The 15,983-nt window shown below is 38.6% G+C and overlaps 1 protein-coding gene across 3 annotated transcripts in view; it reads left to right on the top strand.

The window, feature by feature from the left end:
• The window catches only part of PSMB2 (proteasome 20S subunit beta 2), a 35,814-nt gene that overhangs the window by 5,668 nt on the left and 14,163 nt on the right, over window positions 1-15,983 (top strand). Inside the window, exons 2-3 of one of the 3 annotated variants that reach the window (XM_036349054.1) lie at window positions 504-626; window positions 2,731-2,801. The exons of 1 other annotated variant lie outside the window; for it this stretch is intronic. In XM_036349054.1, coding sequence (XP_036204947.1) covers window positions 504-626; window positions 2,731-2,801 — 194 coding nt within the window. The remainder of the gene's footprint in view (window positions 1-503; window positions 627-2,730; window positions 2,802-15,983) is intronic. One more of the 3 variants, XM_036349055.1, reaches the window with a different exon arrangement.

Below are 15,983 nucleotides of genomic sequence, written 5' to 3'. Positions count from 1 at the left end.
TTTTGCTTTGGAAATGGAGGTGGTTTACTTTTTAAGGTGATTTATAAGGTGATTTATTTTTTTCTTGAGGTCGCTCCCTAATTTTAATTGTAATACCAGTTCTTTTCATATATGCTTTTGTATGTGTGTAAATATAATAACTAATATTTGTATTTGTAGAGACATTTTAAGGCTTTGTAATCATGAGCCTAAAAATAGTGGCCCTTGGCTTGATTTCTTCAGTTTCTTTGATTGATTCTGTTCTTTGCATTTCAAATGCCTTTAAATGTTTTTAACTATATTTTTAATTGACAGCTTTCATATATAGTCACCAACTGAAATTGACAATTAATAAAATATGCTGGTAGTTGTAACATGGAGAGGGAAAGTGATTAATACGGTTGCCCATTAAAGTCTGATTAGTCAAATTATTCAATGTAGTAATTGATAAATGTTTATATATTGCTCTATAATAGCAAATTTCTGATAAGGTAATTTCTAATACTGTGTTTTTCTTTGAGCAGATCATGACAAGATGTTTAAGATGAGTGAAAAAATCTTACTCCTATGTGTTGGAGAGGCTGGAGACACTGTACAGTTTGCAGAATATATTCAGAAAAATGTGCAACTTTATAAGATGCGAAATGGTGGGTAACACTTAGAAAGTAGCTTTGGTTGGTTTGTTTTTAACTTTGAACTGAATTTTCTCTACTGGCAGTTCTACACATGAGCAGACCAATGTGGTCATAGGTTTATTTGAGTCTTCTTATTTTTGAAACCTTACTTAGACTCTTCTTCAGATTGTAAAGATTTTTCTATAAAAATTCAGAAAAGGGAAGCATTATAATTATTTTCCTTATCTCTAAAATGGAATTATAATATTAATGAATAGTATGTATGAAAATGCTTTGTAAATTTAAAGCTCTATGTAATTGTAGGAATTTTACTATGTCATAAAAGAGTCCTGCCTTGCCTCTTCAGCATGTTTTTGTCTAGGAAGATAATTACGTTTTTTGTGAGATGTTTCGTGAGTTCTCTTTGGGGTTTATAAACTTATCCACTGGGAAAGCCCCCCTATCAAATAGTATTAGCCACTAGTCCTTTGATCCAGGAACATTTATAGTGACACTTTAGCAGAAAGAACCTTACTTCCAGTTGCTTCACAGTTGAATAACACTTTATACACAGCACTGGTATAATGTGGAGCTGTGAAGGGACTTAATTTCACTATAATTGTATGACTAGATATCCATTCGTGTAGTTTTTTAGGCAGCAAATTTAGCATCATGTATTCAATTCATAAATATTTTTGAGGGCCTCATCTATGTTAAGCATTCTGCCTGGTACCACAGAGAATTCAAAGATGAATAAGGCTCAGTCCCCACTAGTCAGGAACCTAAAGCATGTGTACTTAGGTTTAAGCAAGTAGAATCTTTTAAGAATTAATTTTTAGTGGTTCTACTTTATGCCTACATGGCAGGTGAAGGATGCCAATAATGTTTCTGAACTACAGTAGTTACAACAGTACTTAACTGTCTATCCTGGGAGAGGGAGGAACAGTAAACAAGAATTGAGAGAGTTGTTTGTTACATAGGTTTAAGATCTGAAGTCTGAATAATACAAAAATCACTTGTGGTTAAAATTTAAACTCTTTAAACCCTTAAATTACCTATCAAGCATAGTTTTGTGTATGTCACCTTACATAGTAATTCTTATCCATATTTAAGTTTAAGAACTGAGCTAAAATAAGGGAAAGAGAAAAATCTATATGCGCATGAGACTTTTCTGCCTTTAAGATATTTGTCAAATCCTTAATTGTATTTAGGAGATTTGGTGGAGAATTGGAAAGTATTCCTGCTTGTCCAGAGTTGCTTCCATTATGATTTAATATGAACTAGTAGATTTGTGAGGATGAAATTTATTAATATATGTGAAAGCTCCTAGCATAGACCCTGAAACATAACTGTTCAGTAAATATTTGTTAAAATTTTAATCTAAATCTTCCTGATATGACATTGTTGTTTAAAATGTTGTGGGGAATAATCTAATCACATGCTGGAATCGAACCCAGGACCCTTCAGTCTGAGGGTAGATGCTTTATCCACTGAGCTGCCTAGCTGGTTTGGTTCAGTGGGTAGAGCATTGGCCTCCAGACTGAAGGGTCCTGGGTTTGATTCCAGTCAAGGGCACTTCAGTTGCAGGCTCGATCCCCTGCCCTGGTTATAGAGCATGTGGGAAACAACCAATCGATGTGTCTCTCTCACATTGATGTTTCTCTCTCTCTCTGTCTCTCCCCTTTTCTTCTACTCTCTAAAAATCAATGGAAAAATATCCTCCAATGAGGATATTTTTTTAACAACAACAAAAAATTTGGCATCTCAAGACCTCTTTCCTGTTTTTTTTCAACACCTATGTATTTGTATTTTTTTTCCTTCTACAGAGGAAACCACAGTCTGTTGATAAATAAATAGCTTAAGCAAGGCTGTTAATTTGATCTCACATAGAATAGTTAAATGTCACCTTGGTTCTGTTTTGTATCCAAGAATTACTGTCAGCACTAATCAGCTATTTCACAACTGTTAGATGGGGAAAGGGACAAGAAGTAAGATTGTACTCCTTATTCTGTGTACTTTATATATTCTCGAGTGTACAAAGGGTGATAGACTATAAGAAAAGGAGTAGTGGAATGATTTGGGGTACTGTTATTCCTTCTGCTTTACTATAAGTATGACTCTTTATCCCTTGTACCAGGTTATGAATTGTCTCCCACAGCAGCAGCTAATTTCACACGCCGAAACCTGGCTGACTGTCTTCGGAGTCGGGTAAGCAATATAGCAGGCAGCCTGGGATAAGAGCAGAAAAATCTGTGCTTCTTTTATATTCCATTATATATGAGTAGTACTTTTGCCATTTTTTGGCTTTCCTAAGCCCTTCCCATTGCTACTCATTCATTATTTAGTCTTTTTAGATTTGTTTTCTCTTTCTATGTGGTTGCTAATTAAAGCCTAGAGAGCAAATATAGCCCAGAGAATTTGGATGGTGCACACTGACATGAAGTCCTGTGATAGCTTTTTAAAATTCTTCTCTTTTTGTAAAATACGGTTTTATGGACTTTAGAAAGAGAGAAGCATCATTTGGCTGCCTCCTACATGCGCTCTACTGGGGATCGAGCCCAAAACCCAGGCACACCCTGGGCTTGTGCCCTGGCCAGGAATTGAACCAGCAACCTCTTGATGTATGGGACAATGTCCAATTCATTGAGCCACATGGACTGGGCTTAAAATTTTCAAACTATTTTTATAGCAAACCATGTTGCTTAATTCCTGTGGTTGAAGATCCCCACATGTTAGTGGAGATGAAATCTTGAAAATAATAATGGAAATTTTATCTTGAGGTTGTCTGTGTCTTTCTATGACTGTTCTTGCCAAAGCACACAGAATTATTTCTCCTCGCTCATTGTGGCCTTGTTGCTATCGCATAGTTATCTTTGTTCCATCGATAGCATGTTAAAAGATGCAGCATTGCCGAAACCGGTTTGGCTCAGTGGATAGAGCGTCGGCCTGCGGACTGAAAGGTCCCAGGTTCGATTCCGGTCAAGGGCATGTACCTGGGTTGCGGGCACATCCCCGGTGGGAGATGTGCAGGAGGCAGCTGATCGATGTTTCTCTCTCATCGATGTTTCTGACTCTCTATCTCTCTCCCTTCCTCTCTGTAAAAAATCAATAAAATATATATTTTTTAAAAAAAAAAAGATGCAGCATTAAGTTAGGGATTGAATGCATTAAAGTTTGTGCAGGCTGTGCCAGGAAAGTTCATATGATTGCTAAAGGTGTGTGTTATTTCCTTCCCACAGGGACTAAGTGAATGGAGCCTTACCATGTGACCTTACCCCCTGTGCCTATTTTCTCAGCTATGAAATCTAGATAACTTCCTAACCCCACAGGAATGTTAGGAAAATGAATGCTTGTAAATCATAATATTTAGCATTCATATGACTTTTGCCCAAAGCATTTTGCTTAATAATTTAATCTGCTCAATATTCCACTGAGATACATAGTGGTTAATTCTCTGTCACTGATACGGAATGGAAGGTACAAAGTGGCAAAGGGACTAGCTCCAAGTCACATAGTGTTGGCAAAGCTACACTAATGGTGCCATAATTACTTGACTGTTCTGCCTTAATCAGCTCCTTGGTTTTTCAGTAGTGTTTCTAAAAAATTGGTGCTGTTCATATTTTTTATTAACGGTTTCAGTTATCTGCACTTGCTTAAGCTGAGTTATGACAGACATCTAAACAAGTACACATGTTATTTTTTTTTAAGTTAACTTATTAACTTAAACCAGTTTAAGTTAACTTATTATCTATAAACCAGTTTATTTTCTAGTGCCTAATAATACTGGATTGAGGGATTTGTGCAATATGAAGGATCATAAAGTTTAAAGAGAAGCCAGAGACATGATGGGTTGGGAGGAGGAGACAATTTTATATACTTTGTTTTATCTGGGTGAAAGGTCAATGGCCTTTTCTTAGTCATTCCTTCATGAGAAAGGAAAATGGGTCAGATCTGATTTCTTTGGCTACCCAGAAGTTCCTATAAAATTCATTAGGGTATGCTGTGGGTTTCTGTGTAAAATATTCCTTTGACTTGTCAGGCAGAACTGGAATAAGAATTCCAGCTTTGGGCACAATAAATACTTTTTCATAAATCTGCACATTAAGTGAATTAAGCTTCTTTTAGAATTAAGATAAGAGTGGCGATGTGCTTCATGCAAATGTAATGAATCCAGTTAATCTCCTAGCAGAAATGTTTGATGTCTTAACAAACAAATATTCTGTATAGACAGTGACATAGGGCTCTAGTAAATATTGACTACCTCTGCCTTGCGTTTCTAGGTCCAATCCCTGCTCCCCCACACTATATCAAAATAGGTTATTCTAAAATATGAATTTACTAGTCGCCTGGTGCACAAAATTTGTGTACATTAAAAGGGAATTAATTAGAGGAAATATTTTAATATTGTTATTTGCCCTTTCTCTAGAATAGAAGTGTCAGTGATGAAAGAAAATTAGTAAAATGTATATGAAAATCTTCCTCCTGTCAGATCTGGGGTGCACCACGGGACCCAGAGTCAAGTCCCCACCTACCTGCATGTACCTCGAAATTGCACAAGACCCAGACCCAGCCGGCCCCACCCCCATTGGGCGAGATCCAGACCCAGCCGGCCCCACTCCCCTTTAGGTCCTCCGGCCTGGTGCAGGCAGCCTCAGGTCCCGCGCCCTGGCCTGGCGCCACACAGCCTCCGGTTCCTGCTGATGGCTCATTACAGCTGATTATGGGAACCCTGCCTCTGCTGTGGGCACAGCCATCTTGTGACGGAGTGATGGAATGAGGGTCAATTTGCACATTACCTCTTTATTATAAAGGATGGTTTAGTAATTTTATTCTGGGGAGAAAGGCAATGATAATTTTCAGTCTTCCTGATAAGTGCAAGGTCATTAGATTTGGAACATTTACACAGTCACACCAGTTAGGACATGAGATTTATTTAACATTCATAACTTTGCCTCTATAGCTGAAATTGTTAGATTTCCAGTTAGTCATGTGTGTGTTTCCTATGGGAGGACATTTATTTATCATAGAGTACATAATCTTGTATAAACTGGTTCCTTAAGAGGAAGGCAGTTAGCATGGTAGTTAAGTATAGTCTCTAGAATTAGACTGCCTGGGATTAAATGTGTGCTCACTGACTTGCTGGCTGTGTGTCCTTGGACCAATGCCAAGCTTAATTTTCCTACTTACAAAATAATAGCATTACTTCATAGAATTATTATAAATATTAAGTGGGGCCCTAGCTGGTTTGGCTTGGTGGATAGAGCATCGGCCTGCAGACTGAAGGGTCCCAGGTTCGATTCCAGTCAAGGGCACATGCCCGGGTTGCGGGCTCAATCCCCAGTGGGGGGCGTGCACGAGGCAGCCAATCAATGATTCTCTCTCATCATTGATGTTTCTATCTCTCCCTCTTCCTTCCTCTCTGAATCAATAAAAATATATTTTTTAAAAAATAAATATTAAGTGGGATAATCATGCAAAGCTGTTAGCATAGTGTATAGCATATACATCTAATTAATCACTTGCTTTTTTGTTGCTGAAATATTTTATTTCTCTAAAATATATTTAGAGAAAATAGAAATAAACCAACATTGATAATCTATTATGTGCTAGACTTTGTTTTAGATCTACTCAGTCCAGTGTAGTCATATGTGGTTATTTATATTTAAAACAATTAAAGTTAAATAATATTTAAAATTTACTTCCTGGGTGAGGCTCTCCTGAATTTTGAATGAGGTAAACTTTTGTTTCTATAAAAAAGTATTTGTCCCTCAGTTACATTAGCCACTTTTCAAGTACGCAATAACCATATGTGGCTAACGGCTACCATGTTAGACATTGAAGATAGAGAGCATTTTTATCATCATTCTCTTGGACAGTGCTATTCTAAGTAGTTATATTTGTGATCTTATGTAATGTTTATTATGACACCGTAAAATGAGTATAATTCTCATTTTACTTACAAGAATACTAAGGCTGGTTAGTAAAGAGGTTAAATATTTCTCTTATGTATCCAGATATATCAAGGCACAAAAGACTGAAAGGTAAGATTCTAAGTTCAAATACTATTTTATACTCTCTTCTATATTAGTTATTGAACTAATGTTTGTGCATTTGGGAAAACATAAAATGTTCAGTTCTATTAAAATGCCAAGCTCTCCATATAGGATTATGTGGATAAGGTATAGATATGTACCCATTGTAGGTATTCAATAAATTTTCCAAATAAATGTCATCCAATTAGGTTCCCATATACCACTGAAAGTTTTATTGTGCATTCATACACTGGAAGGGAATTTTATTAACCTGTTTTTAATGAATGGATGTTACTTCATGAAAGAATTAAAGATCTGAGATTAGCAGGAAGAGATAAAAAACACAGATTCAGGGAAATATAAAGAGTCTTCAGTTTAGTTTTTATTTAAATGCATGTGTACATTTAAGTAGGTCTGTTCCTGGTTAGATCCTAAAGAGCAGGAAAAAGCGCTAATTAGGCTTTTGCTATGGGTTTGACTCCCCAATTTTGAATATTTATGAGGCTTTTTTGAGCATAGGTTTTAAAGGCAAATATGCCAGATTCCAGTCTCTTCTCTGATTCATACTATTTGTATGATCTTGAATAATTATGTTTGCTGAGTTTCACTTTTTTCATCTGTTAAGAAGGAAGGGGTGATCAAGTGTGGCAAATTAGGAGAACTGAGAATTAACCATATATATATAGAGAGAGAGAGAGAGAGGAGAGAGGGGAGAGAGGGGAGAGAGGGGAGAGAGGAGAGAGAGGAGAGAGAGAGGCGAGACTATGCAAATTAGGCCAGGACGCCGTAATGGGTCACAACCAGACAGGAGGAGGTTGCACGAACAGGTGAGGCCTGGAGCGGAGGAGACCGACACAGGAGGGCCTGCCTGAGCTGGCGCAGCGGCTCCAGCGGCCCAGAGCGGACTCAGGTAGGAGGCCAGGGGGTGCCTAAGGCGGAAGTCAGGCGCAGGTCCTGGCTGCCCTTGGGGCCAGTCAGGCCTGACTCCCGCAGCAGCCCGTGGGGTGCTTCCTCGCATGGCGGGAGGCAGGGCTCCTACTTGCGCAATTTCAATTGCGCACTGGGCCTCTAGTTGGTTTAATAAAATATACTTGGAATGAGTGAATGATGCCTCCTTGGAAAAATAGTAGATATTTAATAAGTGACTCCATCATTTAAGAACTGCTGTTTGGGTTTTTAATAGGATTATTTTGAGAATTTTGTGATGACTTTTAGGGATAGTTCACACGAGGCTTGTTTAAATTCTCCTTATTATTTGATTATTTGGCTATAAACAGGAGAGTGATAAGCAATGGGGCCATTTGTTGCTTAAAATGAATTATGTGGCACATTTGGTATAGCTCATCTTAATGCCTTAACATTTTTCTGTTATTATCTACCCAGATCTCTATTTTAACATATGTGGAGACTGAGATATGAACCAATGAAATCTAATATCCTTGGAGAATGTCATGTTTGTGGCAAGGCTTAGAGCAGCAATTTTCAACCTTTTTCATCTTATGGCATGCATAAACTAATTATTGAAATTTTGCGGCACACCAAAAAAATACATTTTTTGCTGATAGGATAAAAATAGGTATACTTTTGATTCTTTCACACTGAGTGGTTATTATTGTGCTGATTGTTGTCATTCTTTAATTTGACAGCCTAAGGGAAAAGATGTCAGTGCCTCTGACAAAATAGCTAGTTAGTGCATGCTGTACAACTTCTTTCGGCACGCAGTGTGCCACTTGGGGCACACTGGTTGAAAATTGCTGGCTTAGAGCAGAATGCTGGCCTACATTGTGTGTAATCTTCAGGGCTTTCCTTCTGCTACTCACTGGCCAAAGTATTTTCATAGCACTTTTTCTGAAGTGCTAGGGGAGCCTTTAGTAATTTGTCTTTTTATAGGGCTAGACTAGTAAATGATTAGTAAGTAAACAATAGAAATAGTAAGTTGGAAAACATATCCAGCCTCGTATAGTGGTTTTTAAATTTTATTCAATGAAGCTGCCTCAGGAATCTCACCAAGGAAGGCCAGTGTAGCAAAACTTCAGTTCTGCTTCATATAGATCAACTCAACTTGTATCTATTTTATGTATTAGAATTCCGTTCATAATTTTATTTGAAAAAGTGGCTTCACTAGCCCCTTCCCATCAAAGGTTAAAAACTCGTGCTATAGCTGAAAGAGCCCTGCTCCAGGAGGTTAGCACTAGCTCTCCTGCAAACTAGTGGAACATCTTAGGAGAAAGAAATAATTTGATTGGATAATTTTTTATGGTTTCTTCTGCCCCTCCAAATAGTATGATTTAAAGATCTGCTGTCAAGACCATAATTAGACTTGAATTTGTTTTGTTTTGCTTTTCAGTGAAAGGGAAAGAATGTGTAGGAAAGAATTTCAGGAATAATTTATTTCCAGAAGTGACCATGACTTGTCCCAGGACTCTAGCCTGAATTTAAGTGTGTTTGGTCTAGTTAATAGGCATGTATAGTGTGCTCCTATCCTGGAAGAATCCTATTGTTTTGAACCTTCTATCTGACCACTAGCGTTATTGTCCTCTTGCCTTTGGTGGCTGGCACAAAGACATCATCTGTTTATATTGGTATAGTGAGGTCATGTGACCTTAAGAACAGATGGCCCAGGTGAAACTTGACTTTTTAGGTCTTGTCCCCTAAATACGACCAGCTTTTGTTACATGTGATTAAAATGTCACTAACAAGGCTAATTTCACATGCTGTTTGGCAAATGTGGTTAGCAGGATGTGACATGACACAGCACTGCCTTCTTCCTCCATGTGCCATCTCCCTTGAGGCCTTATCTCCCCTACTCACCCCTGTCTCACCCATGCCCAAGCTTGCCTTCCAGCTCACCTGCTCCAGATGGGCTGCACAGTGGGAGGACACTGGCAAAGGCAGATGTGTTTATTTTCCGGAGACAAAATGTTGTGCTGCCGCAGATGGCAGTGCCTTGAAGCAAATGGCAGCCTTTGACACTGCTGCCACATAGCCTGGGCATCTTGACAGACAGAGCTGGCTTACTTTTGGTGATGGGGAAATTGAAAAAAGAAAATCAAGATGCTCATCATAAAACTCATGGAATTTAGTACAAATAGCAATTCTATTAGTCCTGGAGAGCAATTTTCTTTTCCCTGAGACTGCAGTTAGTATTTTCGCAATGGGCCAAAAGTTATATGTCTGTTAATTATTTTTGTCTCGTAGCCCTAATAGGACATAAAGTAAAAACTGAAAACATATGGCGATGTTTAGGTGGGTATTCAGTGATATTGCAAAACACTTGTGCATCCCAGGTCATATCTCACAGGAGTCTCTTAGGATTGGTGGTAGGTCATCTCTGCCCCATTGGAGATACTGTTCTATTATCCAAAGGCCCAGGGACAAATGTGCCTTGAAATTGAGATGCCTTGCCGAAACCAGTTTGGCTCAGTGGCAGAGCGTCGGCCTGCGGACTGAAAGGTCCCCGGTTCGATTCCGGTCAAGGGCATGTACCTGGGTTGCAGGCACATCCCCAGTAGGGGGTGGGCAGGAGGCAGCTGATCGATGTTTCTCTCTCATCGATGTTTCTAACTATCTCTCTCCCTTCCTCTCTGTAAAAAATCAATAAAATATATTTTTTTAAAAAAAGAAAGAAATTGAGATGCCTTAATTAATATGACAGTACTTTATGCTTACAGTGTTTTTCTACCAAGAAGAATAAGAATTCTGATAGCTGCCCTTTTAAGCAGTTTGCTTATACTGTCATTAGGGCTTGACATAAGATATTTAGGAAGATAAAGACTTACATGTTGAATCATTATACTTACTTGTCTCTCTCCTAAGAAAAAATGGCTTAAGAAGATTCTTCTTTGAAAGTTACTGGCTTTATCAGGAAACCTTTTATTTCCTTCTTTTTAAAAAATATGTGCTGTTTTTCCCAGCCCTAGTGCTGATAGAGTTAGGAGTTTGCAGGTGTAAAGTCCTCCCCCTCCCTTTCCCCATCTCTCTCCAGGGGGTTATATGTGAGAAGGTGTTGCTTTCTCGCTCAGAGAGCATATATGTGCTACCCTGTTGGATGCCTGCTGTGAGCAGAGAGAACCCCTGTTCTGGTTGAATGGAATGATGCTATTGGGTGGCTGGGATTATGCAACCCCATAATGCCAAGTATCCACTTAAAGCATCTTTCCTACCCACAGTGGAGGTAGAGCAATATAGGTAATTGGTCTAAATTTGTATTCTTTTGAAACTTGTGTCTTGAAAATTATATGATTTCCTATCATGGTATGGGTTAAGCCAGGAGCAGCAAAGTACTGAGTCTGCTTAGTAAAAACATAACTGGTATTTTATTCATTCATTCATCACCCAAGGATATGTTCTTATTGATTTTTAGAGAGAGAGGAAGAGAGAGAAACATCAGTGTGAGAGAGAGAAACATCTATCGATTGCCTCCCATATGTGCCCTGACTGGGTTAGGTTTGTGCCCTAACTGGGAATCATCCTGAAACCTTTCAGTATACGGGATGACACTCTTAACCAGCTGAGCCACCTGGCCAGGTAACATGCTTGTAGTTTTTAAATGTTTGCCATTGGAAGTTCCAGTTTACATGAACTTTTTTTTTTTTAATATATTTTATTGATTTTTTACAGAGAGGAAGGGAGAGAGGGATAGAGAGTTAAAAACATCGATAAGGGAGAAACATCGATCAACTGCCTCCTGCACACTCCCCACTGGAGATGTGCCCACAACCAAGGTACATGCCCTTGACCGGAATCGAACCTGGGACCCTTGAGCCCGCAGGCCGACGCTCCATCCACTGAGCCAAACTGGTTAGGGCTACACGAACTTTTAAGATTGCTTTAAACCAGTATCCTGGCCTGTGTGGGCATGCCCTTACACACTCACAGATACAAATATACATATACCCTGGCATCTTGGTGCCTCTTTATCTGCCCTGGCCCAGAACCATGGGGCTGATTCCAAAAACTCTGTGAGATTTTCTTTATTCTCTCCTAAAAAATAAGTATCTAAAATGGAAGACAGTGGGGTCTTTGATGGGGAAAGAGTTGACTGTTTTGTTTCTTGACCTGGGAAGTAGTTACATGCATATTCACTTTATTCCTTAAACTGTATATGTATATTTTATGCATTTTTATATGTATGTATTATTTCATTTAAAAAGTTTAAGAAAATAAAAAGGAAGGGTTAAAGGGCATGAAAGCACAACATATTTTTTGAAAAAGTTAAAAATGAATAAAGTAAGTTCATGGAGTACTACTTAGCTATAAAAAAAAAGAAAATCTTAACTTTTAGTGGCAGCATGGATGGATGTGGAAATTATGCTAAGTGAAAGAAGCGAGTTAAAGACATACCTTAGGATCTTACTTATATAAGGAATCTAATCAACAAAATAAACAAAATAGAAACAGAAGCATAGTTACATAGAACACACTGGCAGCTGTTAGAGGGGTGGGAGATTTAGGGGCTGGGTGAAAAAAGGTAAAGGAATTAACCAAAAAATATACATGTATGACACATAGACACGGACTACAGTATAATGATAGCCAGAGGGAAAGGAGGGTGGGAAGAGGTAGAAGTGGACAAAGGGAGGATAAATGGGGATGGAAAGAGACTTTCCCTAGCTGGTTTGGCTCGGTGGATAGAGCATTGGTCTGCAGACTGAAGGGTCGCGGGTTTGATTCCGGTCAGAGGCACATGCCTGGGTTGCGGGCTCGATCCCCAGTGGAGGGTGTGCGGGAGGTGGCCATTCAGTGGTTCTCTCTCATCATTGATGTTTCTATCTCTCTCCCCCCTCTTCTTTCCTCTCTAAAATCAATAAGAAATGTTTTGGGGGGGAAAAAAAGGAAAGAGACTTGACATTGGGTGGTAAGCACATGATACAGTGTGCAGATGATGTTTTATTGAGTTGTACACTTGAAACCTGTATGGTTTTATTAGCCAGTGTCTCTATAAAAAATTCAATAACATAAAAATAATTAAATTTAAAAAAAGAAAGTTAAAACTTAAAAATAAGTTTAGATTTACCTTTATTTTTGAGTATAGATGGTAAAGCAAATAGGATTAGCTAGACCAGAAAGAAAAGGGAGAGGGAATAGTAATTATCTGTGATTCTTTCTAAACTAAAATAACTTGCCAGAATTTCACATTTCCCTTTCTCATCCTAATGTGTGCCATTCCCTATAATTGAGAAGTTCCATCGGTGCTGATATTCATTCATTCATTCATTCATTCAGCAAATCTACAGCCTGCATTGTCCTTAGGGCTATAGGAAGCAGAGGTGCAAAGCTCAGTGTGAGCCTTCAGGATGGGGAAGTAGAGAAATAAACAGTTATTGCAGAGTGACAACTGCTATAATAGCCATACAGATGGATAGGTGCTCTGAGAACAGAGTCTAACCTGAACCTTGAAGGACCAGCTGTCAGTAAGGCAAAGATGAAACAAAAGGGAAAACTGAAAGCATAGACCAAGGAGGTGTATAAGAGAATGTGTTAGGGTTAGGCACAGTGGTTTTCTAATGATGTTTGGGGCAGGGTCAAATAGTTCTTCTCTGAGACTCCTAATTTTTAATCTGTTTTAACTGGCAGGGTACTATATACAAATCAGGACTCTACTGATTGAATAACAGGCATAAATAAATGTCTTTATATAGTTTTTATTACATAGCTAACATCCAAAATAAAGTAGTTTGTTAAATGCAGCTGAGGTTTTTAGGGGAATGGTAAGAGATTGAAACTAGAGAGGTCGTCCACGTTATGAAAACTTCAATGAAAAAGCTTTATGCTAACCCTGGCCAGTTGCTCAGTGGTTAGAGCGTTGGCCCATGGACTGAAGGTTCGTAGGTTCTATTTCAGTTCATGGTCCGTACCTCAGTTGCAGGCACAATCCTTGGCCGGGTTGGGTTGCATGCAGGAGGCAACCAATCAATGTAAGATCGGTGTTTCTCTTTTTTTGTCTCTCCCTCTCCCTTCCATTCTCTCTAAAATAGAATCAATGCAATAGAAATGCCTGGGTGAGGATTAACAAAAAAGATAAAGCTTTATGCTAAAAGTAGTGGGGCTCTCTGGAAACTTGTTGGCTGTGAAGGGGTTCACATCAAATGAAATTTAGTTAGACCATTTGCCTCTCTTTGGTAGAGCTTTTGGGGAAAGAAGCAGGGAGACCAACGAGGAACTTCCATCCATCGAAGAAGCAGGAGTAACTTGTGTTGAACCTAGGTTGCTGATGGGGAGCACTGTGTTCTAATAGAGGGGGCCCTAAATAGTCTTCTCCCCAAAATTTCCTTAATAATATTCATCTAGTTGCTATGGACATCTGAAACATATACAATCATATATAGTCTTTTTTTCCCCAGTGGATTTATTTACTTGTCTGCTTATTTTTATCCTCACCTGAGGGTATGTTTTTATTGCTTTTAGAGAGAGAGGAAGGAAGAGAGAAATATTGATCGGTTGTTTCCCCTTATGTGCCCCAACAGGGACTGAACCCGCAACTTAGGTATGTGTCCTGCCCAGGAATTGAACCCGCAACCTTTTTGGTGCCTGAGACCATGCTTTAACCCAGCGGTCACCAATCTTTCAGACCTCACGGACCACCAGTTGGTGACCGCTGCTCTAACCAATTGAGCCAACTAGCTAGGGCAGCAGATTTATTTATTAACTCAGGGAGATGTGTCAGCGCTGATGTTCAACATAAATAAATACTCATGGGCATGTTTAGGATGTATAACTTAATATATGCCTTGTGTAGAAAGCATATCTTCTGCACTTGAATTTTTGAGAACTGCCTTAAAGGTATATGGAATCTTAAATTTTCCCTGGAAACTGTCAGCTCATTAAAAAGAAGAATTCAAGTGGCCTTGTTGCAGACATCGTGTTGTTGGTTTTGCCATTGCACAATCAGCAATTTTATTTTGATGTTATTTGGAGAAAACAGTATTTTTGATTAGCAAGTAAAATTAATGTAGAAAACAAATACTGTGTTAACTAGTTGGTATAATAAGGCATCTGTGCCATGTTGCATTTCAACTCATTAAATTTCTAAACTTCTAATTACAATAAGATTACAACTTTAATAGGAGAACGTTCAAACTTGGGGTTAGTCATGGCTTTAGAGAAGTAAAATTTACAGAAATTTTGGAATTACTGAAGGGGAACTCTAAAATACAGTTTTGCTAAAAATTGAAATATATACAATATTTATTTATTTATTTTTGCTCCTATAATTCAGATTCAGTTAACATTTGTTAGTCACTTACTACTTAATAGGCCATCTTCCAGGAACTTTAACACAGAGAGCACTTTTCATTTTTCACAGCTATAAGGCAAGCAGTATTATCTCTTACATTCAGGTGGGCACTCAAGGCTCCAAGGCCAGGTGACTACCGTAGGTAACATAAATATAAAGTGATAAAGGGCCTAGCTGGTTTGGCTCAATGGATAGAGCGTCAGCCTGCAGTCTGAAGGGTCCCAGGTTCAATTCTGGTCAAGGGCACATGCCCAGGTTGTGGGATCGATCCCCAGTGGGGGTTGTGCAGGAGGCAGCTGATCGATGATTCTCTTTCATCATTGATGTTTCTATCTCTCTCTTCTTCTCCCTTCCTCTGTGAAATCAATAAAAATATATATTTTTTAAAAGTGATAAAGGCACATTTGATCTCAGAGCTTCATTGCTTTTTTTCACAAAAACACATGCCTTATCTTACAACTTACAGCATCTAAAAATCATAGGTTATTCAAATAATTTAAAGGGTGTTTTTCAAATTTTTAAAAATGTTTTTATTGATTTCAGAGAGGAAGGGAGAGGGAGAGAGAAATAAAACATCAATAATGAGAATCATCAATCACCTACCTCATGAACGTGCCTACAGGGGATCAAGTCTGAAACCCCGGACTTGTGCCCTTACCAGGAATTGAACCATGACCTCCTGGTTCATGGGTTGATGGTCATCCACTGAGCATACTGGCCAGGCTAAAAAGTATTTTAACTTTAAAGTTTAAAATGTTGATTGTAAATGCAGGAATATTCCTGAGCTTAAGTTCAAGAACTCAACCATTATAAGAATTTTTGCCAGTGTTTTAAGCAAAAACATTCGAACATAAATTAATCATTATTAAAGAAAAATGGCCCTAGCCGGTTTGACTCAGTGGATAGAGCGTCGGCCTGCAGACTGAGGGGTCCCAGGTTCGATTCCGGTCAAGGGCATGTACCTTGGCTGCGGGCGCATCCCCAGTAGGTGGTGTGCAGGAAGCAGCTGATCGATGTTTCTCTCTCATCGATGTTTCTGACTCTCTGTCCCTCTCCCTTCCTCTGTAGAGAATCAATAAAATATATTTTAAAAAAGAAAAAGAAAAATGAAGACTATTTTTA

The sequence above is a fragment of the Myotis myotis genome, unplaced genomic scaffold (genome assembly GCF_014108235.1).
Source record: "Myotis myotis isolate mMyoMyo1 unplaced genomic scaffold, mMyoMyo1.p scaffold_m19_p_2, whole genome shotgun sequence".
In the NCBI taxonomy this organism is placed as follows: Eukaryota; Metazoa; Chordata; class Mammalia; order Chiroptera; family Vespertilionidae; genus Myotis; species Myotis myotis.
The sequence above is the reverse complement of the archived record's forward strand: the minus strand, read 5'-3'. Positions and strand labels throughout refer to the sequence as shown.